The sequence below is a fragment of the Manis pentadactyla genome, chromosome 2 (assembly GCF_030020395.1).
Source record: "Manis pentadactyla isolate mManPen7 chromosome 2, mManPen7.hap1, whole genome shotgun sequence".
NCBI classification, from domain to species: Eukaryota; Metazoa; Chordata; class Mammalia; order Pholidota; family Manidae; genus Manis; species Manis pentadactyla.
The window spans coordinates 45,233,742-45,260,010 of NC_080020.1; the positions used below are offsets into that span (position 1 = coordinate 45,233,742).

The 26,269-nt window shown below is 40.5% G+C and overlaps 1 protein-coding gene across 1 annotated transcript; it reads left to right on the forward strand.

The window, feature by feature from the left end:
* The first annotated feature begins 1,136 nt into the window (after positions 1 to 1,136).
* Positions 1,137 to 15,284, forward strand: SMIM23 (small integral membrane protein 23). The gene is given in 5 exon segments (XM_036884808.2): positions 1,137 to 1,226; positions 14,516 to 14,567; positions 14,754 to 14,800; positions 14,802 to 14,822; positions 15,072 to 15,284. Coding segments are annotated over 5 exon segments (423 nt in total).
* Positions 15,285 to 26,269: the final 10,985 nt, after the last annotated feature.

Consider the following 26,269-nt stretch of genomic DNA (forward strand, 5'->3'; position numbering starts at 1 on the left):
GTAAAATGTTCAGCCATTCTAGGAAACAATTTCACAATTTTTTACAAAACTATTATACAATCCTCATATAACCCAGCAATTGCCCTCTTGGGCACCCAAAGAAATGCAAAATTAAATTCACACAAAAACTACAAGAATGTCCATATCAGCATTATTTATAAGAACCAAAAACCGGAAATAGTCCAGCCTTCTTCAGTGGGTGAGTGGTTAAACAAACGGGCACATGCGTGCCATGGAACATAACCAGCAACAAAGAGGACCAACTACTGATAGACACAACAATCTGGATGGATCTCCAGGGAATGTGAAATACAAAAAAAGCCAGTCTCTGAAGGTTACATACAATTTGATTTCATTGATATGATGTTTTTGAAAAGACAAAATTTTAGAAATTGGGAATAAAATTTTAGAAAAATTTTTTAAATTTTAATGAAAAATCAAAAAATTTTAGATTAGTGCTTGCTAGGAGTTAGGGACAGTGGGGGAAAGAGGAGAGGAGGAGGGTGATGGGCATCAAAGGGCAACACAAAGACCCTCAGGTTTGGGAATTCTTTTGTATCTTGACTGTTGTGTATACACAAACCCACACATGATGGAAATATTTAGCATTAAATACACATAAATGGTTTCAAGTAAAACTGGGGAGAGCTGAATAAGACTGATAGATTGTATCAGTGGTGATATCCTGGTTGTGATATTGTACTACAGGGGATGCAAGATGCCAGCTTTGGGGAAACCAGGTGCAGGGGACACTGGATCCCCTATATTATTTCTAACTACTGCTTGTATATCTACAACAATTTCAATAAATATTTCAATTAAAAATAGCTTTTATTATTTATTTTAAAACTCCTTTTCATATAAAATTTTAAAATATAGAAGAAAAAAGATCATAAAAATCATCATCCTAAAATATAATCATTTGATGCATTTCTTTTTGTCCTTTTGTTGTTTGCCTTTGTATGGGGGAAAGAGTGAGGGATGGGGCTAAAACTCAGGGTAGTGACAAGGTGGGGCCTTGCTGTCCCCACCTTCTGTGACATCAGAGCTCAGTGCTTGAGGGATGCCTGGTGACTAGAGGCCAGGAAAGGGGAGGGTGCCCATTGCCTGTCAGGTGAGAGCACCTGGCTTGAGCCATGGTGATCCAACACGTGGGCAGCAGGGGGCGACTGTCAGCAGAGCTGTTTGAAAGGAGGAGAGGCGGTCGCTGTGAGGACAAGAAGCAGGTGAGGCCAGATGAGGCGCTCCGCTTTCCTCCTAGCTAGGCGCCCTTTACCACACCACACAGACACGAGGCCCTCAATGTCAGGAGCAAGCCTCTAGCCCGATTCTCCCTGGAGCCCAGCCTGGAGGAACACAGCATAGGGGCTCATGTGCTTCTTCCCAAAGCCATTACTGACACCTACTTAATTCCCTGCACTGCAGCAGAAGATATGTCCCAGGATGGCTGGATTTTGTTTAATTTCCTACTCATATTCTTTGTGTCTTGGATGGTACTTGGTGCGTAATAGGTGCAGAATGAATGAGCTAAAATAAATAGGATAATATACCTGAATTGTAGAGCTCCTGAAGCATTTATTCTTAGGCTGAACTTTAAACCTCACACAGGATGTGTCAAAATGGAAAATCTTATCACGCACTGTACATGGCCTGGAGCTTCCACGCCCTCTTTAGTGACTTACCAATGTTCCAGAGAGGCAGCTGTTGTCAACCTCATTCACAGATGGGTAAACTGAATCTCAGAAAAGCAAAACGACCATATAGCTGAATCCTACAGGGATTTGAAACCAGGTCCATCTAGTTTCAGAACTTTTAGCAAAGTCAGCCTGCACTCCACAGCCTCCTAGGGGGAGAAGTGAGCGAGGAATATAAAGAAGGCTGGAAGGTCAGCTGGGCCTTGCATACTGTGGGAAGGGATGGGTTTTATTCTGAGGTTAGTTAAGAAGCCGTTGAAGGTTTTTAAGCAGAGTAACAGATGACCAGTCTATGTGTATTTCCAGAAGATTCGTTCACTCGTTCATTTCACATACATGCTCCCAGGGCCTCCCATCATGCTGCAGCTTTTCCTAAAAAGTGTTCCTCGAATACCTAACCCCAGGAATGCTGCTTTTAGGAAATCATGAAAAGAGTTCTGTGGCTTGGGAAACGCTGAGACCCTCACGCCCTCTTGAGATTGACACTGCTTGTCACATAAGGAAGGCTCTAAGTTCTGCAGCAAGGAAATACACTTAACTTTGTTTACCACATTTCCCAAATCAACTGGACTGCAGAGTCCCATCTTTTCTTTTTAAAAGAGCTTTCAGAATATTTTTAAATCAATTTTACAGATGAAGAAACTGAAGCTCAGAGAGGAAAAAATGGTTTGGCTCAGAGCCCAAGACAGCACAAAGAGAAGAACTAATGTGTAATCTTGGTACCCGATCCCCTCTCTGCCTCTACAAAATGGAGACCTCGCAGCGAATGTACTGGTGAAGATGCTGTCCTGTCAAGCGCATTGACGGGGCGGGGGACGTTAGAGACAGAAGAGCATTCAGCTCATGGAACACTCATCAGCCCTTAAAACGAGACGGTTCTGTTTGTCTTATGTGAAAAGATTCCCAGGCAATGTTATTAAGAAAAGGAAAAACATCCTAATCATAAGGTACAGTGCAGGGATTTTTACCCGGAATGAATACATCCGGGCCATCAACACCCAAATCAAGCTATACAACATTTCCAGTTCCCCAGGAGGCTCCATCAGGCACCTTCACGACTCTCATCCCACCTCGTACCCAAGATTCTGCTATCATCACAGAAGAGTTTGGTATGTTCTTGAATTTCACGTGAATGGAATCAGTGTATACCTTTATGTATGGCTTCTTTCAGTCATCAGTGTCTGTAAGGTTCAGCCACATTGTTATCATGTAATTTATTTTCACTTTTAAAGTCAATAATAATAATGTAGTTGCTAATATTTATAAAGAAAACTATCTGGGAGAGAGGCAAGTTATGTAAATCTTTTATCTTCTTTGTTGTGGTAGCAGACCTAAATCTTGTTTCAAACTCAGTACTTAAGAAATGTATTACTTCAAGTCAACTTAAATCTGGCTCAGCCTGTGTCTAGCAAGTTTGGGGAGAATTCAGTGTCAGTCAATACCATGTCCACCTTAATCTTCTGTCCACTTTTGCTTGTTCCTGACACAGTCACTGTCCCAACTCACATTGTTGAAAGCAGACGTCTGAGTTCCCTGTGCTGATGCCTGCCCAGGCACACCACAAAGCCACCAGGAGAGGGTGCCAGGCCCCTCTCAGACTCAGACGCCCTTCTCTTTATTCCCACTTCTCTAGTAGACACCTTTCTCCCCTCCTGATCCTGGCACATCCATCAGACTCACCTAAGTGATCATGGACCATCCTAAGCACCAGGGAGCACTGTTGTCTTCAGGCAGCCCCTCGCTCCTGCATCCAAGCCCCCATGAGGTAGACTTCCACTTGCTGCCTGAACACAGTAACTGGGGCAAAACTAACCATCCCATTTTAAGCAATTGTGAAACTGACAACATATAAGGGGCAACTATTTTCATGTGGGGCAACAGGCTGCACAAGAGAGCAATCCCTGAGAAAAGAAAAACTCATGATAGACTCAGCTCTTTCCCGACAGCTGCTGTATTATGAGCTGCAGTCCAAGCACAGCCCAGCAGTCCTGCTGAGCTGCAGAGGGTTTGGGGCATCTGAAGAAGCTGGACTTTGTACGGCAAGGTGCTGGAGAGGAAGAAAAGCTGTGCACTGAGGGGACCCTGAAAGCCCACGCAAGGATCCCCAGGACTCCTTGGTGAGGACTGGGATACGCATGCAAAGGGCTAGCTTACCCAAGGCTTACCAGAGAGCTGCTGCGATGGGGCTGAGAGCAGAGCAGAGATCCTGGAAGTCCAACAGTGCCAAAGATTGATAGGATTCTGGTCCAACAAGAGCAGAGAAACTCCTTCACGCTCAGGCGTCCATTTGAGAGCACACACATACATAAATGTATGGCTATGTATGTGTACATGTGCACAAATGTGTGCACACACACATATACATACATATATTTGGAAAAAATAAAACCTTAAAAGCAATGGCCAAAATTTCCACATTAGGAAGGGACTCTAAAGAAGAATTAAGCCAAATGATAAAAAAGAAAGAAACAATAAAGGTAAAATCATAAATTAAGAAAATAGAAAAAATATAATAAAGAAAAGGATAAGCCTTTTCTTCGGAAAGATTAACAAAATGGATAAATTTATACATAGACTAATTTCCTTTGAAAGAGAAAACACAAGTTACCAATATCAATACAGAGAATGAAAGAAAGACATCAGGACAACTCGTACAGGCATTAAAAGGATATTAAGGTAATATGTGGAACAACTTGATGCCAATACATTTGTTAACCTAGATGAAATGGACAAATTTCTTGGACAACACAACTTATAAAATTGACTCAAGAAGAAATAGAAAGTCTGAATAACTGCATGCCCAAAAGTTTTCATTGATAAATTCTACATCATTTGAGAAAGAAATAATGCCAGTCCTACAAAGAATATTTCATGACATAAAGGAGGACATGCTCCCAACTCATTTTAAGGGGAAGCATAACCCTGACACCAAAACTTGACAAACTTATTAAAATAACTTTAATCTCTCGTGAATGTAGATGAAAAAGTAAATCAACAATAGTAGCAAACCAAATTCAGCAAATATAAAAATACGATGCATCGTGAAGAAATAGTTTACTGAAGTAACTTGAATTTGGTTCAGTATTCAAACGTTAACCGATACAGAATACTGATTAAAGATGGCGGTGTGAGAGGAGAGACAGAGGCTTCCTCCTAAAACTGGATACAATTAGAAAATTTAATTGGCACAACTAATCCTGAGAGAGCAACAGGAAAGAGGACGCGTCAGACTGCACACACCTGGAGAAAAGAGCCGACCTCAGCGAATGGGGTAACGTACCAGAGCTGTGGCTCCGTGGGACCCGAGCCCCTCCCCCACCCCAGCTCACCAGCAGGGGGAAGAGAAATGGAGCAGGGAGGGAGTGGAAGGCTTGGGACTGCTGAATACCTAGCTCCGGAGATCTGCGCTGGGAGCACAAACCTACATTTCATGGTGCTTTCATGAGACTCGCATGAATACCAGGTTGGAAAGTTAACACAGGCAGAGGTCCTGGGGAGACTGGGATTCCGGCTGCTTGTGGAAAGCAGGGATACATATCTGGCTGCTCTGGGACAAAAACTTATACCTGTGTGCCCAGCCCACTGGCTCAGGCAGTGGAGACAGGCACAGCAGCCAGGAGGTGAGGAACAGCTCTTTCCTAACCCCAAGCACCAGTACCGCTACCCTGCGACCCCCGACATTGCTTCAGGGGCTCAGCAGCTCCAGAATAGAGCTTCTGGACACTAGAGGGCGCCATATACAAACATGAAGCACCAAAGGAACCTATGGACCTCATGACTCTTCCTGAAAGGGAGTTCAAAATAAAAATAATCAACATCCTAATGGAGGTACAGAAAGACATCCAAGAACTCAGGAATGAATTCAGGTCAGAGATCCAATCATTAAAGAACATGATGGAGGGTATTAAAAGCAGGTTGGATACGGTGGAGGAGACAATAAATGAAATAGAAACTAGAGAAGAGGAATACAAAGAGGCTGAGGCACAGAGAGAAAAAAGGATCTCTAAAAATGAACGAATATTGAGAGAACTGTGTGACCAATCCAAGTGGAACAATATTCATATTATAGGGATACCAGAAGAAGAAGAGAGAGAAAAAGGGACAGAAAGTGTCTTTGAGGAGGTAGTTGCTGAAAACTTCCCCAATCTGGGGAAGGACATAGTCTCTCAGGCCATGGAGATCCACAGGTCCCCCTACACAAGGGACCCAAGGAAGACAACACCAAGACACATAGTAATTAAAATGGGAAAGATCAAGGATAAGGACAGACTGTTAAAAGCAGCCAGAGGCAGAAATAAGATCACATACAAAGGAAAGCCCATCAGACTAACATCAGACTTCTCAGCAGAAACCTTACAGGCCAGAAGGGAGTGGCATAATGTATTTAATGCCATGAAGCAGAAGGGCCTGGAACCAAGATTACTTTATCTGGTGAGATTATCATTTAAATTTGAAGGGGGGGATTAAACAATTTCCAGATAAGCAAAAGCTGAGAGAGTTTACCTCCTACAAACCATCTCTCCAGTCTATTTTGGAGGGACTGCTATAGATGGAAGTGTTCCTAGGGTTGGATAGCTGTCACCAGAGGTAGTAACATCATAGTAGGGAGGGTAGAGCAGCTGATTGTGAGGCAAATGCAAAATTAAATTAACTATCCCCAAAGTCAATCAAGGGATAGAGAAAAAGTGTAAAATCTGATACCTAATATATAAAGAATGAAGGAGGAAGAAAAAGGAGGAGAAATAGAAAATAACCTTTAGATTGTGTTAGTAGCAGCATACTAAGTGAGTTAAGTTAGACTCTTATATAGTAAGGAAAGTAACCTGGAACCTTTGGTAACCACGAATCTAAAGCCTGAAATGGCAATAAGTACATATCTATCAATAATCACCCTAAATGTAAATGGACTGAATGCACCAATCAAAAGACATAGAGTCACTGAATGGATAAAAAAACAAGACCCATCTATATGCTGCTTACAAGAGACTCACCTCAAACCCAAAGACATGCACAGATTAAAAGTCAAGGGATGGAAAAACATATTTCATGCAAACAATAGGGAGAAAAAAGCAGGTGTTGCAGTACTAGTATCAGACAAAATAGACTTCAAAACAAAGAAAGTAACAAGAGATAAAGAAGGACATTACAAAATGATAAAGGGCTCAGTTCAACAAGAGGATATAACCATTATAAATATATATGCACCCAACACAGGAGCACCAGCATATGTGAAACAAATACTAACAGAACTAAAGGAGGAAATAGACTACAATGCATTCATTTTAGGAGACTTCAACACACTATTCACTCCAAAGAACAGATCCACCAGACAGAAAATAAGTAAGGACACAGAGGCACTGAACAACACAGTAGAACAGATGGACCTAATAGACATCTATAGAACTCTACACCCAAAAGCAACATGATACACATTCTTCTCAAGTGCACATGGAACATTCTCCGGAATAGACCACATACTAGGCCACAAAAAGAGCCTCAGTAAATTCCAAAAGATTGAAATCCTATCAACCAACTTTTCAGACCACAAAGGTATAAAACTACAAATAAATTGTACCAGGAAATAAAAAGGCTCACAAACACATGGAGGCTTAACAACATGCTTCTAAATAGTCAATGGATCAACGACCAAATTAAAATGGAGATCCAGCAATATATGGAAATAAATGACAACAACAACACAAAGCCCCAACTTCTGTGGGACGCAGCAAAAGCAGTCTTAAGAGGAAAATATATAGCAATCCAGGCATATTTAAAGAAGGAAGAACAGACCCAAATGAATAGTCTAAGGTCACAGTTATCAAAATTGGAAAAAGAAGAACAAATGAGGCCTAAAGTCAGCAGAAGGAGGGACATAATAAAGATCAGAGAAGAAATAAACAAAATTGAGAAGAATAAAACAATAGAAAAAATCAATGAAACCAAGAGCTGGTTCTTTGAGAAAATAAATAAAATAGATAAGCCTCTAGCCAGACTTATTAAGAGAAAAAGAGAATCAACACACATCAACAGTATCAGAAATGAGAAAGGAAACATCACAACGGACCCAACAGAAATACAAAGAATTACTAGAGAATACTATGAAAACTTATATGCTAAGAAGCTGGAAAACCTAGAAGAAATGGACAACTTCCTAGAAAAATACAACCTTCCAAGACTGACCAAGGAAGAAACCCAAAATCTAAACAAACCAATTACCACCAAAGAAATTGAAGTGGTAATCAAAAAACTACCCAAGAAAAAACCCCTGGGCCAGATGGATTTACCTCAGAATTTTATCAGACATACAGAGAAGATATAATACCCACTCTCCTTAAAGTTTTCCAAAAAATAGAAGAGGAGGCAATACTCCCAAACTCATTCTATGAAGCCAACATCACCCTAATACCAAAACCAGGCAAAGACCCCACCAAAAAAGAAAATTACAGACCAATATCCCTGATGAACGTAGATGCAAAAATACTCAATAAAATATTAGCAAACCGAATTCAAAAATCTTTCAAAAGTATCATACACCACAACTAAGTGGGATTCATCCCAGGGATGCAAGGACGGTACAACATTCGAAAATCCATCAACATCATCCACCACATTAACAAAAAGAAAGACAAAAACCACATGATCATCTCCATAGATGCTGAAAAAGCATTCGACAAAATTCAACATCCATTCATGATAAAAACTCTCAGCAAAATGGGTATAGAGGGCAAGTACCTCAACATAATAAAGGCCATATATGATAAACCCACAGCCAACATCATACTTAACAGTGAGAAGCTGAAAGCTTTTCCTCTGAGATCAGGAACAAGACAGGGATGCCCACTCTCCCCACTGTTATTTAACATAGTACTGGAGGTCCTAGCCATGGCAATTAGACAAAACAAAAAAACACAAGGAATCCAGATTGGTAAAGAAGAAGTTAAACTGTCACTATTTGCAGATGACATGATATTGTACATAAAAAACCCTAAAGACTCCACTCCAAAACTACTAGAACTGATATCGGAATACAGCAAAGTTGCAGGATACAAAATTAACACACAGAAATCTGTGGCTTTCCTATACACTAACAATGAACCAACAGAAAGAGAAATCAGGAAAACAATTCCATTCACAATTGTATCAAAAAGAATAAAATACCTAGGAATAAACCTAACCAAAGAAGTGAAAGACCTATACCCTGAAAACTATAAGACACTCTTAAGAGAAGTTAAAGAGGTCACTAACAAATAGAAACTCATCCCATGCTCTTGGCTAGGAAGAATTAATATCGTCAAAATGGCCATCCTGCCCAAAGCAATATACAGATTTGATGCAATCCCTATCAAATTACCAACAACATTCTTCAACGAACTGGAACAAATAGTTCAAAAATTCTTATGGAAACACCGAAGAGCCCGAATAGCCAAAGCAATCCTGAGAAAGAAGAATAAAGTGGCGGGGATCTCACTCCCCAACTTCAAGCTCTACTACAAAGCCGTAGTAATCAAGACAATTTGGTACTGGCACAAGAACAGAGCCACAGACCAGTGGAACAGATTAGAGACTCCAGACATTAACCCAAACATATATGGTCAATTAATATTTGATAAAGGAGCCATGGACATACAATGGGGAAATGACAGTCTCTTCAACAGATGGTGCTGGCAGAACTGGAGAGTTACATGTAAGAGAATGAAACTGGATCACTGTCTAACCCCATACACAAAAGTAAATTCAAAATGGATCAAAGACCTGAATATAAGTCATGAAACCATAAAACTCTTAGAAAAAAACATAGGCAAAAATATCTTGCATGTGAACATTAGCGACTTCTTCATGAGCATATCTCCCCGGGCAAGGAAAACAAAAGCAAAAATGAACAAGTGGGACTATATCAAGCTGAAAAGCTTCTGTACAGCAAAGGACACCATCAATAGAACAAAAAGGTACCCTACAGTATGGGAGAATATTTTCGTAAATGACAGATCCGATAAAGGCTGGACATCCAAAATATATAAAGAGCTCATGCTCCTCAACAAACAAAAAGCAAATAATCCAATTAAAAAATGGCAGAGGAGCTAAGCAGCCAGTTCTCCAAAGAAGAAATTCAGATGGCCAACAGACACATGAAAAGATGCTCCACATCGCTAGTTATCAGAGAAATGCAAATTAAAACCACAATGAGGTATCACCTCACACCAGTAAGGATCGCCACCATCCAAAAGACAAACAACAACAAATGTTGGCGAGATTGTGGAGAAAGGGGAACCCTCCTACACTGCTGGTGGGAATGTAAATTAGTTCAACCATTGTGGAAAGCAGCATGGAGGTTCCTCAAAATGCTCAAAACAGACTTACCATTTGACCCAGGAATTGCACTCCTAGGAATTTACCCTAAGAATGCAGCAATCAAGTTTGAGAAAGACAGATGCACCCCTATGTTTATTGCAGCACTATTTACAATAGCCAAGAATTGGAAGCAACCTAAATGTCCATCGATAGATGAATGGATAAAGAAGATGTGGTACATATACACAATGGAATACTACTCAGCCATAAGAAAAGGGCAAATTCAATCATTTGCAGCAACATGGATGGAGCTGGAGAGTATTATGCTCAGTGAAATAAGCCAAGCGGAGAAAGATAAATACCAAATGATTTCACTCATCTGTTGAGAATAAGAACAAAAGAAAAACCAAAGGAACAAAACAGCAGCAGAATCACAGAACCCAAGAATGGACTAACAGTTACCAAAGGGAAAGAGACTGGGGAGAATGGGAGGGTAGGGAGGGATAAGGGCGGGGAAGAAGAAAGTGGGTATTATGATTAGCATGTATAATGTGGGGGGTGGGGGAAAGGGGAGGGCTTTGCAACACAGAGAAGACAAGTAGTGATTCTACAACATCTTACTATGCTGATGGACAGTGACTGTAATGGGGTTTGTGGGGGGGACTTGGGGTAGGGGAGAGCTTAGTAAACATAATGTTCTTCAAAAAAATATAAATAAATAAATAAATAAGTCAACCGATGCAGTTTACCACATAATCAGAAAAAAGGGGGATACTCTTAAAATCTCTCAGTGGATACAGAAAAACCATTCCCCTAATTCAGCACTCATTCATGTTAAAATCCTCAGAAAAGTAAAAATGGAAGGAAACTTCTTCAACCTGATAAAGGGCAACAGTGAAAAACCTACGACTACCACCACTTAATGGTGAAAAAGTACACTCTTTCCGCCAAGAGAGGAAACAAGATGAGGATGTTCACTTTCACCCTTGTCATTTGACATTTTACTGGTGATTCTAGTCAATATAAAGACAAGGAATAAAAGCTAAAGACTTTTTTAAAGACAAAGACTTAAAAAGATGCAGTAAAACTTTCTTCACAGACAGCATGGTTTTCTATATACAAAATCCTAAACTCTACCAGTAAAAAGACTATTAGAATTAAGTTACAAGGTATAAAATCAATTCTATTTTTATAGACTAGCAATAAACTATTAGAAAATGGAAAGTTAAAAACAAGACAACTTACAATAACATCAACACCCATAAAATACATCAGAAAGATGTGCAAAGGCTTGGAGAAATTATTAACAAAGCAAACACCTGATAAAGGACTTTTACCCAAAATATACAAAGAACATTACAACTTAATAAGAAGACAAATAACCTAATAAAAAAAAGAGCAAAAGACTCTTAATAGATATACTACAAAATTAGATACATGATTATGATCAAAAGCATATGAAAATATGTTCAACATCTGTTATGGGATGAATGTTTGGGGTCTTTTAACCTCTGCTTTTGGGGTCCAAAGATCCCAAAATTCATATTTTGAAATTCTACTCCCCAGTGTAATAGTACTAGGAGTCAGAGTCTTTGGAAGGCAATTAGGTCATGAGGATGGGACCCTCATAAATGGGATTAGTGTCCTTATTTTAAAAAGACCCCAGAGAGCCCTCTCTGCCCTCCACCATGAGAACACATAACAAGAAAATGCCTGACTGCAACCCAGAAGAGGCTCTCACCAGACCCTACCATGCTGGCCCCCTGATCTGGGACTTCCAGCCTCCAGAACTTTGAGAAATTAATTCCTGTTGCTTATAAGCCACCCAGTGTTTGTTACTTTGTTATAACATCATGACTGAACTAATATGACATCATTAATCATTAGGGAAATGCATATAAAAACTATATATATATATATTGAGATGCTACTGTATGACCAATAGCACGACCACAATTAAGAAGATTGACAGTATATCTTCAAAGAACTAGAGAAAATAGTTCTAAAATTCATATGGAACCACAAAAGACCCTGAATAGCCAAAGCAATTCAGGAAAGGAAGAATAAAGCTGGGGGAATTATGCTCCCTAACTTCAAGCTCTACTACAAAGCCACAGTAATCACAACAATTTGGTACTGGCACAAGCACAGACCCATAGATCAATGGAACAGAATAGAGAGCCCAGATATAAGCCCACACATATATGGCCAATTAATATACAATAAATGATCCATGGATATACAATGGGGAGAAGACAGCTTCTTCAACAAATGGTGTTGACAAAACTGGACAGCTATATGCAAGAGAATGAAACTGGGTTATTGTCTAACTACATACACAAAAGTAAACTTGAAATGGATCAAAGACCTGAATATAAGTCATGAAACCATAAAACTCTTAGAAGAAAACAGAGGCAAAAATCTCTTGAATGTAAACATGAGCAACTTTTTCCTGAATGCATCTCCTCAGGCAAGGGAAACAAAAGCAAAAATGAACAAATGGGATTAAATCAAACTAAAAAGCTTCTGTACAGCAAGGACACCATCAGCAGAATAAAAAGGCATCCTACAGTATGGGAGAATATATTTGTAAATGACATGTCTGACAAGGGGTTAACATGCCTCAACAACCAAAAAGCAAATAACCCTATTAAAAAGTGGGTGGAGGATATCAACAGACACCTCTCCAAAGAAGAAATTCAGATGGCCAACAGACACATGAAAAGATGCTCCACATCGCTAATTACCAGGGAAATGCAAATGAAAACCACAATGAGATATCACCTCACACCAGTTAGGATGGCCAACATCGAAAAGACAAACAACAACAAATGATGGCAAGGATGCAGAGAAAGGGGAACCCTCCTACACTGCTGGTGGGAATGTAAATTAGTCCAACCATTGTGGAAAGCAATTAGAGGTTCCTCAAAAAACTAAAAATACAAATACCATTTGACCCAGGAATTCTACTCCTAGGAATTTACCCAAAGAATACAAGTTCTCAGATTCAAAAAGACATATGCACCCCTATGTTTATTGCAGCACTATTTACAATAGCCAAGATATGGAAGCAACCTAAGTGTCAATCAGTAGATGAATGGATAAAGAAGATGTGGTACATATACAAAATGGAATACTATTCAGCCATGATTTGTTGCATCATTTGCAACAACATGGATGGAGCTAGAGGGTATTATGCTCAGTGAAATGAGCCAGGTGGAGAAAGACAAGTAGCAAATTATTTCCCTCAAATCATTTCCCATCATTTGTGGAGTATAACAACGAAGCAAAACTGAAGAAACGAAACAGCAGCAGACTCACAGACTCCAAGAAGGGACTAACAGTTACCAAAGGGAAAGGGACTGGGGAGGATGGGTGGGGAGGGAAGGAGAAGAGGATTGAGAGGTATTATGATTTGTACACATGGTGTGGGGGAGTCATGGGGAAGACAGTGTAATGACTCTGTGGCATCTTACTACACTGATGGACAGTGACTGCAATAGGGGATGAGGGGACTTGGTAATATGGGTGAATGTAGGAATTGCAATGTTTTTCATGTGAAACATTCATAAGAGTGCATATCAATGACACCTTAATAAAAAAAAAAAGAAGATTGACAGTATGCATGGTGGAGCAATCAGAACACTCATGTGTTGCAGTAAGGACGTAAAATAGGACAAACCCCTTGGAAAACAGACTGGTGGTTTCTTATCCAATTAAACATAAAATTACTTCTTAACCCAACATTTGCATTTCTGGATATTAACCTAAGTGGAATGAGAACATACATCCGCACAAAGTATTGTACCCAAGTGTTCAAGGCAGTTTTATTTGTGATAGCCAGAAACTAGAAACAACCCAAAAGACCATCAGCAGCAGGGGAAGAGATTAACTGGGCCATATTCACACAATATACTGTTACTCATCAATAACATTGAACGTAAAATCATGGAGACATCTCAGAAGCATTATGCTGAGCAAAAGTAGCTGAACACAAAAAAGTATATATTATGAGGTTCCTTTTAGATGAAGTCATAGAACAGGCAAAACTACTCCATAGTGATAGGTTCCCTCTGGCAGGGTGGGGGTAAGAAGGGGACTTTTAGGATGATGGAAATGTTCTATATCTTGGTTGGGGTGGTAGTCTGCAGATAGACACATTTGTTAAAACTCGTCAAACTCTGTACATTTAAAGGTATGCATTTTATTGGTTGTGAACTATACCACAATACAGTTGATTCCTTTTAAAGATCATTTAAAACAAAAAAATGTAAAAGTGAGGCAAGGAATGAGGGCAGAGGTTAAAAAAAAGATGGAAAAAAACAATGAAATGTCAGTATGTTGCCATGTTATCATGTTATCTGCTTCTGCAATGTTTTGTCATAAGCATATGTGACTTAGATAACTAGAAAAAAGTTAAGCTCTAAAAGCCATCTTATAGCATCTCGGGCCCAGTCCTCTGGAAGGGAAGCAGGGACGTCCATCTGCTCTCTAAGAATTCACCTCCTCCCTTCTTCTCTTCTTGCCACCAGACACTGTTGGCATTGCTGATCCTGGGGCCGTACTTGGGGACAGGGCTATCAGGTGAGCATTCGGGACTCTGAGAAAGGGGGAGCCAGGTGCACACAGGTATTCCTTAAATGATTGCATGCCAAGGGGGGCACCACAGCTTGCCTCCTCCTACCCCCTTCCTTCTCCTGGGGTGACCAACCATGTTTATTTCCACTGTTTATTGTCCTTATTAAGAAGTGCTGTTTGTGCCTGTTTCAGGAGGAAGTTGGAAGGTGTCAGAAAGGGTCAGAGAATGTAACTATTCCCCAGAATCCTGTGACTTCCCAGGTAACATATTCAAAAAGGTACTGAGGGGACATCAAGCCCGGCTGAGGAAATCTGGGAAGGCTTCCCAGAGGTGACATTGGAAAGCTGAGTCCTGAAGGAAAAGTAGGAGCTGGCCAGATGGAGAAGGTAGGGATGGGTACTCCAGGCACAAGGAATAGCATGTGCAAAGGCTCAGGGAACATTGAAACCAGTGGTAAGCAGGTCCTATGTGAAAAAGCTCAAAATGTAACTTTGGTGTCTGCCTTTCAGGGGTTTGAATACCAGAGCAATGAATTCTCAGCAGAGCCAGTAAAGGTCATCAGAACCTGGATGAAGGAAAACTTGTGCATTTTCTTGGTGAAGCTAGAGCAAGAGGTACAAGAGCTGGAGCAGCTGGTACGGGATGTGGAGGAGTGGCTGGAAGCCCTGCTGGGAGAGGGCCTCCAGGAGGAACCCTGCTCCAACTTCAAAAATCGCTTGTGAGGGGCCTGGGCTGGGACCTGGGAGGAAGCCAAGGGGAAGAAGAGGAAAGGATGGTCAGGGGCTCCTCTAATGAAGCTGGGTTGCGACACTGGAAGTTCACGGCAGGCAAGAAAATAAAATAGTTGGGCACTAAGATTGCTGTGGTGCCACTGCCAGTTCATGAATGCCAAAACCAGGTCAGGAGGCCATCAGAGCTCTGCCAACCACGGGGTCAGGACCTTCTCTCCCACTCACCTGACACATGGTGCAAATTTCCTTAACCTCTCTGAGACAAAACTGCCTCATTAGTAAAACTCAGGGATGCAAAATTTACCTCCCAGTATTACAGAAAGGATCGAATGTGTGTATATAGAGCGTGTTGGGCATGCAGTAGATGCCTGATAAACCTTCTCACATTCCTTTTCCTTCTTCACTGGAACTTAGCAGAAGGATACTGGCTCTGGAGTACAGAGATATTATGAGGCAACTCAACCCTCTGAAACTGCCGGTACAAGCATAATTTGCCAAAACCCCTGTGGAGAGCAATTTGGAGATAACTATCAGATTCACAAATGCATTTACCATGTGATCCAGCAATCTGTTTCAAAGATTGATTGATTGATCTTGTTATATAGTATATACAGTATACTACATAACAAGATCTATTTGCACATGTGTGAATTACAAACACATAAGTTTTTTCACCCTAGCTTTATTTATCATAGCAAAGTAACAGAAACAATTCAAATGATATCAGTAGGGGCCCCAGTTAAATAGTCACCGTAGATCCAAACAATGAGATATCTGTAGCTATGAAAGAGAATGAAGGGGAAGATTTCCCACTTATATGGAGAAGACTGCAAGAGATGCTGTTAAATGAAAGAAATCAAGTGTAAGGGGGAGCAGGGAGAAGATTCTATATTTGATGATGATGGTGATGTTATTCAGTTTGCATAAAAACTCTAAAAGGCTACAAAAAGGGGAGGGGCAGGTGAAGGGGAGTTGAAACCGGGCAAATGTATGACAAGTATGGGAGGGGAACATCTCACTGTATACTTTTCACACTTATTTTCAAACTAATTGAATGTTTTGCCTATGCAAATTTTTAAAAATAAAAGTGCCTTCATTTTGCTTGCAAAGACAGGAATATAGTGTATATAAGCCAAAATAATATCACCATGATGAAATTATGAGTGACTTTTTAATTTTTTTAAATAGTGCCAAGAGAAAATCTCTTTTGATTAATTTATTTTGATTAAGCAGAATTCTTGTCTAGGATTTTCCCTTTTTCCCCTTAACTCTCAGGAAACTCAGATTTCAGTTGTCTATGTCTATGTCAGGTTGCTTATTTCCCCCCTATCATTTTTTTGGGTTGTTATTCTAATGAGGTTGTTATATATGTGCCAATTATTAGAACTACCTCAAATCTTTGTGAAGTCATGAGGGTTCCAATTAAAATAATCTCAGAGGATATCTGAATTAGAGGGAATGGCAGTACAGCAATTCATTTGGTGGTAGGAATTATTCAATTACCGTTTGAGATGGAAAAAGTATTTGCAAGTTATGGTCACAATTTTGCCACTTAGAATATCTGGCCAGAGGGAATCCATTTTTTTTCATTTGCAGCTATTTCAGCAAGAGTTCTCCAGGAAGGGTCTGATTGATACTGCCTTGCATTTATATTGACTGTCACATACAGAGTTGTGGTCATATACCCCAAATCATGTATATGTGTTCTACAAGTACTTTACAGGGTTCTCACGCATGACTCTGACCATAGGCAATTTTAGCCTAGCATGCACTTCAGACTCTAGCCTCCCTCCAAGTGTCAGTTCTACTGTATCATAATGTGTGTGTTTATATTATATTTGCATATTACATATGCTTTTATAAGTATTTTTATAAAATGTATATATATGTAAAAAATTGGGGATATAGGAGAAAAAAGAAAACGGTGCCTAGATTTTTGAGGAATGGAACCACCCTGTGAAATTTGGCAGAGCCTTTGAGCAGAGGATTTAGTGTCCTGAAAGTTCTTGGTCAACACCCCTGTACCCACACACAGGGCCTAAAAGGGACAGCCCATGCTGGCGTGGGTCCCCAGCTCACTCACTGACAGTGGTCACTTCTGATATACTAAACCCATACAGAGCAGCAAGCCATTCAGGGTTGCTCAGGCAACAAGGGTTTATTGTGCGCATTCAAGGGAGCCAGAATCTCATGGAAACAGAGAGCATACCATGACCAGGATCATGGAAACTGGAAAAGGAAAGTCTTTGAGAATCCAAAATCCCCACCAAGGTGCTCCGGGAGCCCCTGCTGCAAGAATCCGGGAGCTTCCCCCTAGCTTCCCACCTTTACCGTGGCTTGGCCACCCTCAGGGTCTCTGCCTCCCTTTGTGTGTCTGCCCCATCTCCTCTGCTTCCAGGGGCTTCCTTGTCCTACCCTCTATGTATCCCTTCCACAGCTCAGCACTTGAGTCTTACAACTCTGACTTGCTCCTAGTCCCACAAGGTCTCTCTTTCTTATGACCTTCCAAACATCTGATCACCATATGCTTCTGTCTGCATCTCCCACGTCAAATTCCAGGGAAGTAGATGGGACATGACTGACCCATTTCATCAGCTGGAACTTTCTGTGCCAACACAGGCTCTGTGCCAGCTGCCTGTGGACTGGATGCCCTTCGAGTGACCATTCCAATCCAATCAGCTGGGGCAGGAGTGGAAGGGGAGGACCACATGCTCCAGACCAGAGCTACATCACACAGGAAACAGCCTGGGCCCCTTCCTGACAAGGCTCCTAGACCATGTGTGATAAACTGATTTAGACTTCCCAAGGTGGTCAGAAACGTGGCAGAGAGAGTGATAGCAACCCGTGTACCTCACAGCCCCAAGAGTCAATATCAGGGAAGCAGAGTTGTGTGAGACGAACATTCATGGCTGAATACAGTGGCTGAGGATGAGGTGGGAGGGCTTTGACCACCAGAGGCACCACAGGTGATGGGTCAGCCTGATTTGGGAATATATCACTCTCTGCCTTCAGTTCCTGGGTAAAAAAGATACAAATGGCACACCTAAGAACAAGAGTGTGACTATCTTTGATAACTTTGAAACCTTATAATTTGAATAAGTTTAGCAAATGTTGCCTCATATATTAAGGGACCCACTTTCATATCTACAGAGCAGGTTTCCCTTTGGGAGAGAAAAAATGTCTTCTGCTTGAGAAGGGAACTATTCTCAGCTCCTTCCATTTGATCAAGAAATATTGATTGGGCCATCCATGTGCCAGCTACTGGTGAATGGGAAATTTATAGGCTAGTGGGAAAAACAAGTAGAAAAGTCAAAACAAGGCAACTTCAGAGAATGATAAATAGAAGAGTGGAAAGGTGGAAACCACTTGGCCAGCCACAGTAGTTTCCCAGGTGGGGAGGGAGGCTTGAAGCAGGGACGGGTGCTGGGAATCAGAATGTCGTCTGCAAGTATAATCAGCATGCTGGTAGATGAGGATGGGCAAGAAGGGGCTAGAGAGCCGTACCCCAGGCCTCAGGATTTCCTCTCCTTCCAGTGGAGAGGAAGCCATGATTCAGGTCTTGACCCATGTAGCCCTCAAGGGCAAAGTGGAAGAGACAGGCTTGGTCTTGTTAAGGGGAAAGTGGCCAGTTGGAAAATGTCATGACTACTCAATTATCTATGGTTTTGTTTTTCTTTGTTTCAGGCACCTGGAGCATGAGGTCAGCATCACAGTTAAAATTTTTAATTAATTTTAATTGATGGTTTTCTCCCCAATCTCTCTTTTCCTTAATAGGTCTATTTGGCAGCCTTCTGGGTGCTCCCTCAGGCTCTTCTCTTTGGATAATACTGATTCATTCTGTGTTTCTTTGTTTTATTGTTTTTGGTCAGCTTCTCTTCTGTTCAACTTATATAACAGGGAAAAAACATTCAGACAATTTCATGTTTTAAAGATAAGAATCTGATAACCCAATGTGCCCCACAGCCTCCCATCCTTTAAGCCCAGCCAAGATAATGTCTTCTGTCTCTTAAAAAAGTTCTCATTTTATTGTTAAGTCATCATATGCCAATTAAATTTATAAGGCAATAAATAGTCATTGCATGCTATTGCATGGTGGCACATATAAAGCAGCAGAAGTCCCATTCCCTGCCCACATATAGCTTGTCTTTCTACCATGAAGCCAAGAAACAAAGACAGGGAAAATGAAATATCTACATTGTTTTAATGCTATTGGGCAAAGTGCCAAGGCACCTACCTAGTTTCCAAATGAGCTATATATTTATTGGCCTAAGAGTTCCAAGAAGGGATAAGGTACTTGAGTTGGCACTAATATGAAAATCTGTCAGTTCAGCTATAGAAAAATGCTGGAATTTGAAGTAGGCTATGGCCAAGGGGGAATCATGGGAAAAGCAGGAGACAGATGAATGAAGGGGCAGGGGGTGCAGGGAGGGGTTCCTTCCACTAGAATCATATCTCAGGTACAGGTGCTATGGTCTAGCCTAACTCCAAGAGTCAGATCCCAGGTCTTAGGTAAGATTTGGGGCTAGGCTTCCCAAAGGTCTTTGTGGGAATCAAGTTTAAAAAAAAAAAAGTACCCTTGGGAAACAGGGATTTAGGCTCCACTGAAATTATTCCACGGCCAGCAAAGTCCACTTCCGGTCTGCATGTCATATTTTTGGTGATGTCAATAAAAATGTGGATTTAATTTGCCCCCTTAATCCATAAACTTGTTCCAAAAAATTGTGAAATGCACTAAATCAAATTTGGTTCAAATCTGGCTGTCAGAAGGAAAACAGGGTGGCAAGGGATGGAGCCAAAGAAGAAGCCTTTCTGGGGCATTTAATCCCTCTGTTGGGACATTTCCAAGAGTTGTGACATTTCCAAGAAGACACGCATCCCCACCCGAGGGCAGGGAAAGAGAAGACAAGAGCTTCATTTGGACACCGTGTCTGGCCTTCTTAGCAGAGGAGCTGAGCCCTCGGCAGAAGGACCGAGGCAGCTATGCATGAGCTTTGGTGGAATCACCTTGTCACGCAGTTCACCTGTCATATGGGGCTGCTACCACCTCCTTTGAGTGGCTCTTGGGATATTAAGAGCACAGAAAAGCACAGAGCTAGAAAGTTAATAGGTGCTTAGGAAAGGCAGCAAGACAGAAAAGTCCCAGTTAAGTCCAGGGAACATCTGGCCTTGTCTCGGCCTCTCCATCTTTCAGTTCTGCTTGCCTCTGGGCTACCCCTTTCTCAGGGACCCTGTCCCCAATGCGGAAGCAAGACGGCTTCAGGAGCTCCAGGTATATCATGTCCTGTCAGTCTCCAAACTGTGATGAAAGGAAATGCCTCTTCCGTTTCCGTTATGACCTGAGCCTGGAGCCCCTCAGCTTGGACCACCCACCGACCCCTGAGCTAATCCTCTTAGCAGTGCTCACTCCTGTTTCACATGCCCACCTCTCTAGGATTATCCTTAAGGATAATCCTAAGCACCAGCTGAGTGGGAGAGTGGTAGTTCCTCAAGGGAAATCAGGGTGCTGTTACCCAAAGGGAAATGGGTGCTAGGAAAATTTTTAAATATTTTGTTAAAGTACCAATACAGCAATTCTTCACACTTCCATCATGCTCTGGTGGGGTGTAAAGTGCTTTCTCAGCTATCCTACCTCATTTGGGTCTTAGTTCATCTAGACAAGTGATCTTTAACATCCTTAACATGCAAAAGCTAATTTCTCCTGCCTGGGAATCCAGGCAAAGTGCATGTCAGAGAAGGTAGCATGAACATCTGAAAGGACAGGGCCCTGCAGCCAAACAGATGGGGTGCAAGCCCTGCCTCTCCACCCCCACCTCTCTGCTGTGACCTGAGCCCCAGTCTGCTGCCTATAAAATGGGGCATGTCTACATATCTCCAGGGCCTATTGAGAGGAATAAGTAATAACAGCCGACTTTTATTTTTATTACCACGCTGCAGGCACGATTCTAAGTGCTTTATGGACATTGCTATTTTATTTGATTATCACAACAAATTTATGCGTTAAGTACTATCAGTGGCTTCATTGCACACATAAGGAAATGTACGAGGTGCATAAATAATCCAGGGTCACACAGTTAGTAAGTACTGGAGCCAGGATGCAAACACAGACAGGCAAACTCAAGGGCCACGTGCTAAAGCCCCACCCTGTTCCGGATCAAATGAGATAATGCTCATGCAAGAGCTATGTAAACTGTAACACATTATATAAATGTCACTCGCTATTACTTCTCTCCTCCTGCCCTGGTCATTAAAGCATAAGGGACTTCAGAATCTACCGTTCAGATATTTTCTCACAGTCCCTTAGCTGCACTTTCTCCCAGCCTGCCTTTGACTCCGAGGCCACACCTAGAGACCCGTGTAATCTTTTCACTGCAGAGTCCTGGCAAGTGGTTTCTTGCACAGATGCACTCATTTACTCGAAAACTCTCACTAACCACAAGGATGAGTTGGGGCCATGTGGACAGTAGAAAGATTTTGGAGACCAGAATCAACCTGGTCTCTGCCCATGTGGAGCTCCCAGTATGGTGAGGCGGTCAGAGAAAATGGGATCTGGGGAGGAGACAGCGTCATGGGTAAGCGGGGCATAATATGGAACCGGGCTGCCAAGGAAGTCGTGGGACCCACGGGGCAGGAAACATGCAAGCAGAGCACCAGCACAGTCCGCGCTCAACACGTTTAGCGGTTCTCACTAAGTGAATTCTGGGGCCTCCCTCTAACAGGGGCCTCAGCGTCAATCAGGATAAAGCACCCTCCCCCTCTAACCATGCTTTGTTGTTCTTGGTTTCCGCTTTATTTTGCACATCAAAACACACACCCATGAGCAGAAATTCAGCAAAAAAAAACACAAAAAAACCCGCAAACGTATATATATTTCTAAATAGGAGGTATATAAAGACAAAAAGGAGATTAGTGGTTGCTGGGGCTGGTGGAAGAAGGGAATAGGGAGTGACTGCTCTCTGGGTACCAGCTTCCATTTGGGGTGATGAAAAAGCTCAGGAACTAGATAGTGGTGATGATTGTACAACATTGTGAATGTGCTTAATGCTACTGAGCTGTACACTTTAAATTGGTGAAAACGGTAAATTTTATGTCATATGTATTTACCACAATAACAGAAAAGTTGCAGGAAAGCATAACCTGACTACTCAGAGTCAGCCAAAGCAATGTCTTGTGTATTTCTCTCCACCTTTTTTCCAGCACATATTTTTAAACAGCTAAGGCCATACTCCAAGTACAATTTTGTATCCCCTTTTTTTTAATCCAGCAATATGTCATAAACATTGTCCCCATGTCCTGCATAATGTTGTTGAGCATTGCTTCAAAGAACTATTCACTATTATTTGCAAATACATTAAGAAAATGAAAAGTAATGGGAGAAATTATTCACAGTGTGTATATCCAACAAAAGACTTGTATCCACAATATATAAAAAAAGAACTCCTACAAATCAATAAGAAAAATCTAGACCACCCAATATTTTTAAATGTTCCATAGGTCTGAAAAGACACTTCAAAAAGAAAATATATATGAATGGACGAAAGCATGAGGAAGATTTTCAACACCATTGCTCATCTGGGACATACATATTCAAACCATGAGATGCACTGGACGGTACCATATATTGGTGAGGAAGGTAGAGCACTGCAGATTTCATACATCACTGGTAGAGGACAAAATTATGCAAACCACTTTGGAATGAGTTTGATAGTTTATTATAAATATACACCAACTTTGTGCTAGTGATTCCATTCTAAGTATTTACCCAAGAGAATGAAAACCACACAAAACAAGAATGGAAACAAAAACCTTGCACAAAAATGTCCTCAGCTGCTTTATTCATACAAGAGAACTGAAAATTAATGTCCATAAATGAATTGTGGTTATATTCATACAGTCGAATACTATTCATAAATAAAAGAATGAACTGCTGATACATACAACAGTATGGTTGAGTCTCAAGAGCATTACCTTACATGAAATAAGCAAGACACAAGAATATCCATCGTCTGATTCCATGAGAAACTAGGTTATGATGATAGAAAATCAGATCAGCATCTCAGGGGAGGTGTACAAGGAAAGATTTTGGAGTAATGGAAATAATCTGTATCTTAATTTGGGGTGGTGATTATAGGAGCATTTGTATTTGTTGAAATTCATCAAACTGTACACTTTAATTCTCTTAGTGTATATAAATTATGCCTCAATAACATTAATTAAAAACAGTAACATTACACACCAACTCTATGACCCAACAATTTCATTCCTAGATATTTACTCAAAAAAAGCATATATTTACAAAAATTCTTGAATAAAAATATTTATTGTGTTTTATTCACAACAGCCAAAAACTGGAAATCGGCTAAATATTCCAACTAAAATAGAAAGATAATTAATCTGGATTTTTTTAGAAATGCATGTTGCTTACAAAAAGTTGAAAGCAAAAAGATAGGAAAACATATCCATAAAAACATTTAAAAAGAAGCAGATATTTTTAAAAGCAGATATAGATCTACTAATACCAGATCAGTCATTAAGACTAGACATATTATCAGACATAAAGAACAATTCATAATTATAGAGGGGTCAATTCAATAGGAATATATAAAAGTCCTAAATCCAACAAGTTTAGTAATAGAGCCTCAAACACTGTAAGAACTAAAAGGAAAAATAACCAATTCTATAATCATAGTGGAATGTTTTGAAACATGTCTTCTCAGTAACTGATAATAAAAGCTGATATAAAAATCAATAAATATATATAAAGATTTAAGTGACATGAACAAACTTGATCATACCCAAACCTACACAGTCACCTGATTTATGGTAAAGGTATCACTACTGTGAACTGGGGAAAAAATTGTCTTGTCAACAAATGATGCTGATGCAAACCTATGGGAAGTATGGACATTGACTCTAACCCCATGCCATATGCAAAATTCACCTTCTGGTGAATCATAGAACTAAATGTGAAAAGCAAAACAATAAAGCTTCTAGAATAAAACATAGGAATATGTATTTATGACCATGATATTTATGACAAAGATTTCTTAAATAAAACACAAAGAACACTAAACATAAAGGAAAAGAATAGCAAATTAGATTACTTTAAAATTAAGAATTACTGTTCATCAGTGAAGAAATAAAAAGTCAAATAGAACAGGAGAAAATATTTGCATTACATGTCTCTTAGAAAGAACCTATACACTGAATATATAAAGAACTCTTACAAATCAATAAGAAAAAAACAGATACCCTCCCAAATGGGAAAAATCTTGAACAAGCACTTCAGGAAATGGCATACCCAAGTGGTCAATTCTTTATTCATGAAAGCCTAATTTAAATCACAATGAGATTTCATCACCTACAATCAGAATGTGTAATGTTTTTTAAACTGAAGTGTTTCAAGGATATAGAGCTACTGGCACTCTCATGTACTTCCATGGGAGTGTAAATCAGTACAACTGTTTGGAAAACTGTTAGCAGTACTTACTAAAGCTGAACAAATACATGTTTTGTGATCCAAAAAATCTACTCCAAATGTATACTCTCTAAAATGCATATGTGTGTGTGTGTGTGTGTGTGTGTGTGTGTGTGTGTGTATCAAAAGTCATGTTCACAAATACAATAGCAGCATTAGTCTTAATACTTAGGGACTAGAACCATTCAAAAGTCCATCAATAGTAGAATGGATAAATAAATAGTATCCTAGCCTAGTAAACATAATATTCGTCATGTAAGTGTAGATTAGTGATACCAAAAAAAAAAAAAAAGGGTAGTTCCTGTGTGGTAACCTCCAATGAGTTCTACACAAGGGTAAAAGGGCATATAAAACTGTAGGCAAAGGGTCTGTTTGTGTTTATACAGAGGATCAAAGCCTAATTGGGCTACCCCGAAAATGAACTAAGATACGATATGAAAAAGAACTTCCAACATCTGCACTCTCTGGAAGACTATTGCCAGAAGATGATCATCAAAAAACCCCAACAAAGATCCACGCACTGCTACAGCTGTAGATGCACTCATCCCACCGGTTCCTGGACTTGCCATGGGAATGAGGAAGGAGATATCTAAGCTGGCCTGTGCATACAGTAAAACAGCAAATTTGACTGGATCTATACTGTTGGAACTCAAACAAGAATTAGGAGAAGTGCAAATTGTAGCACTCCAAAATCTTACCACTACAGACTATTTACTGTTAAAAGAATATATGGGATATGAACATCCCCCAGGAATGGGTTGTTTTAATTTGTCTGATTTCTCTCAGACTGTTCAAGTTCAGTTGGACAATATCCACCATATCATAGATAAGTTTTCACAAATGCCTAAGGTGCCTAACTGGTTTTCTTGGTTTCACTGGAGATGGCTGGTAATTACAGGTAGGCTTTGGTTATGTAACTGTACTCCTATTATGTTAATGTGTGTGCGCAATTTAATTAGTAGTTTAAAACCTATACATGCTGAAGTTACTCTACAAGAAGATATGTCAAAGAAATAATCAATCTTCCCATGTTTTCTTCCGCCTGCTACTTCTATAGCTTTTCTTCTTCCTTTCTAATTACAACCCTTAAATAGAATTCGTGCCTCATATCAAATTTACTGAGTATCATAATTCTTCCAAGTGGTAAAGATACCTCAAGACAAATGCTGGGCATAGAAGCTACAGGGCATAAATATGCAAAGAAGTAAGAAGCTAACCATTTCAAACAATAAGGCTTCTCTCTCACTTACCAACTTTACATTTCCCTGTATGGCCCCGGAAGATGACTGGTTAGCCAGAGACGGGTAAGATTCCTCAAGGGAGGAACAACCTAAGACAGGCACAGTCACAGGGGGGTCATCAGGTGAGAAATTGGGGATCAACAGAGGTGAGGCTTAGAACCTCACCCCCCCTGTTCTGAGAGAAATCTTCTGCATACGTGGATGTTTTATTGCCCTTGTCTAGCTTGGATTAACACATAGTCTACAGGCACACACCTGAT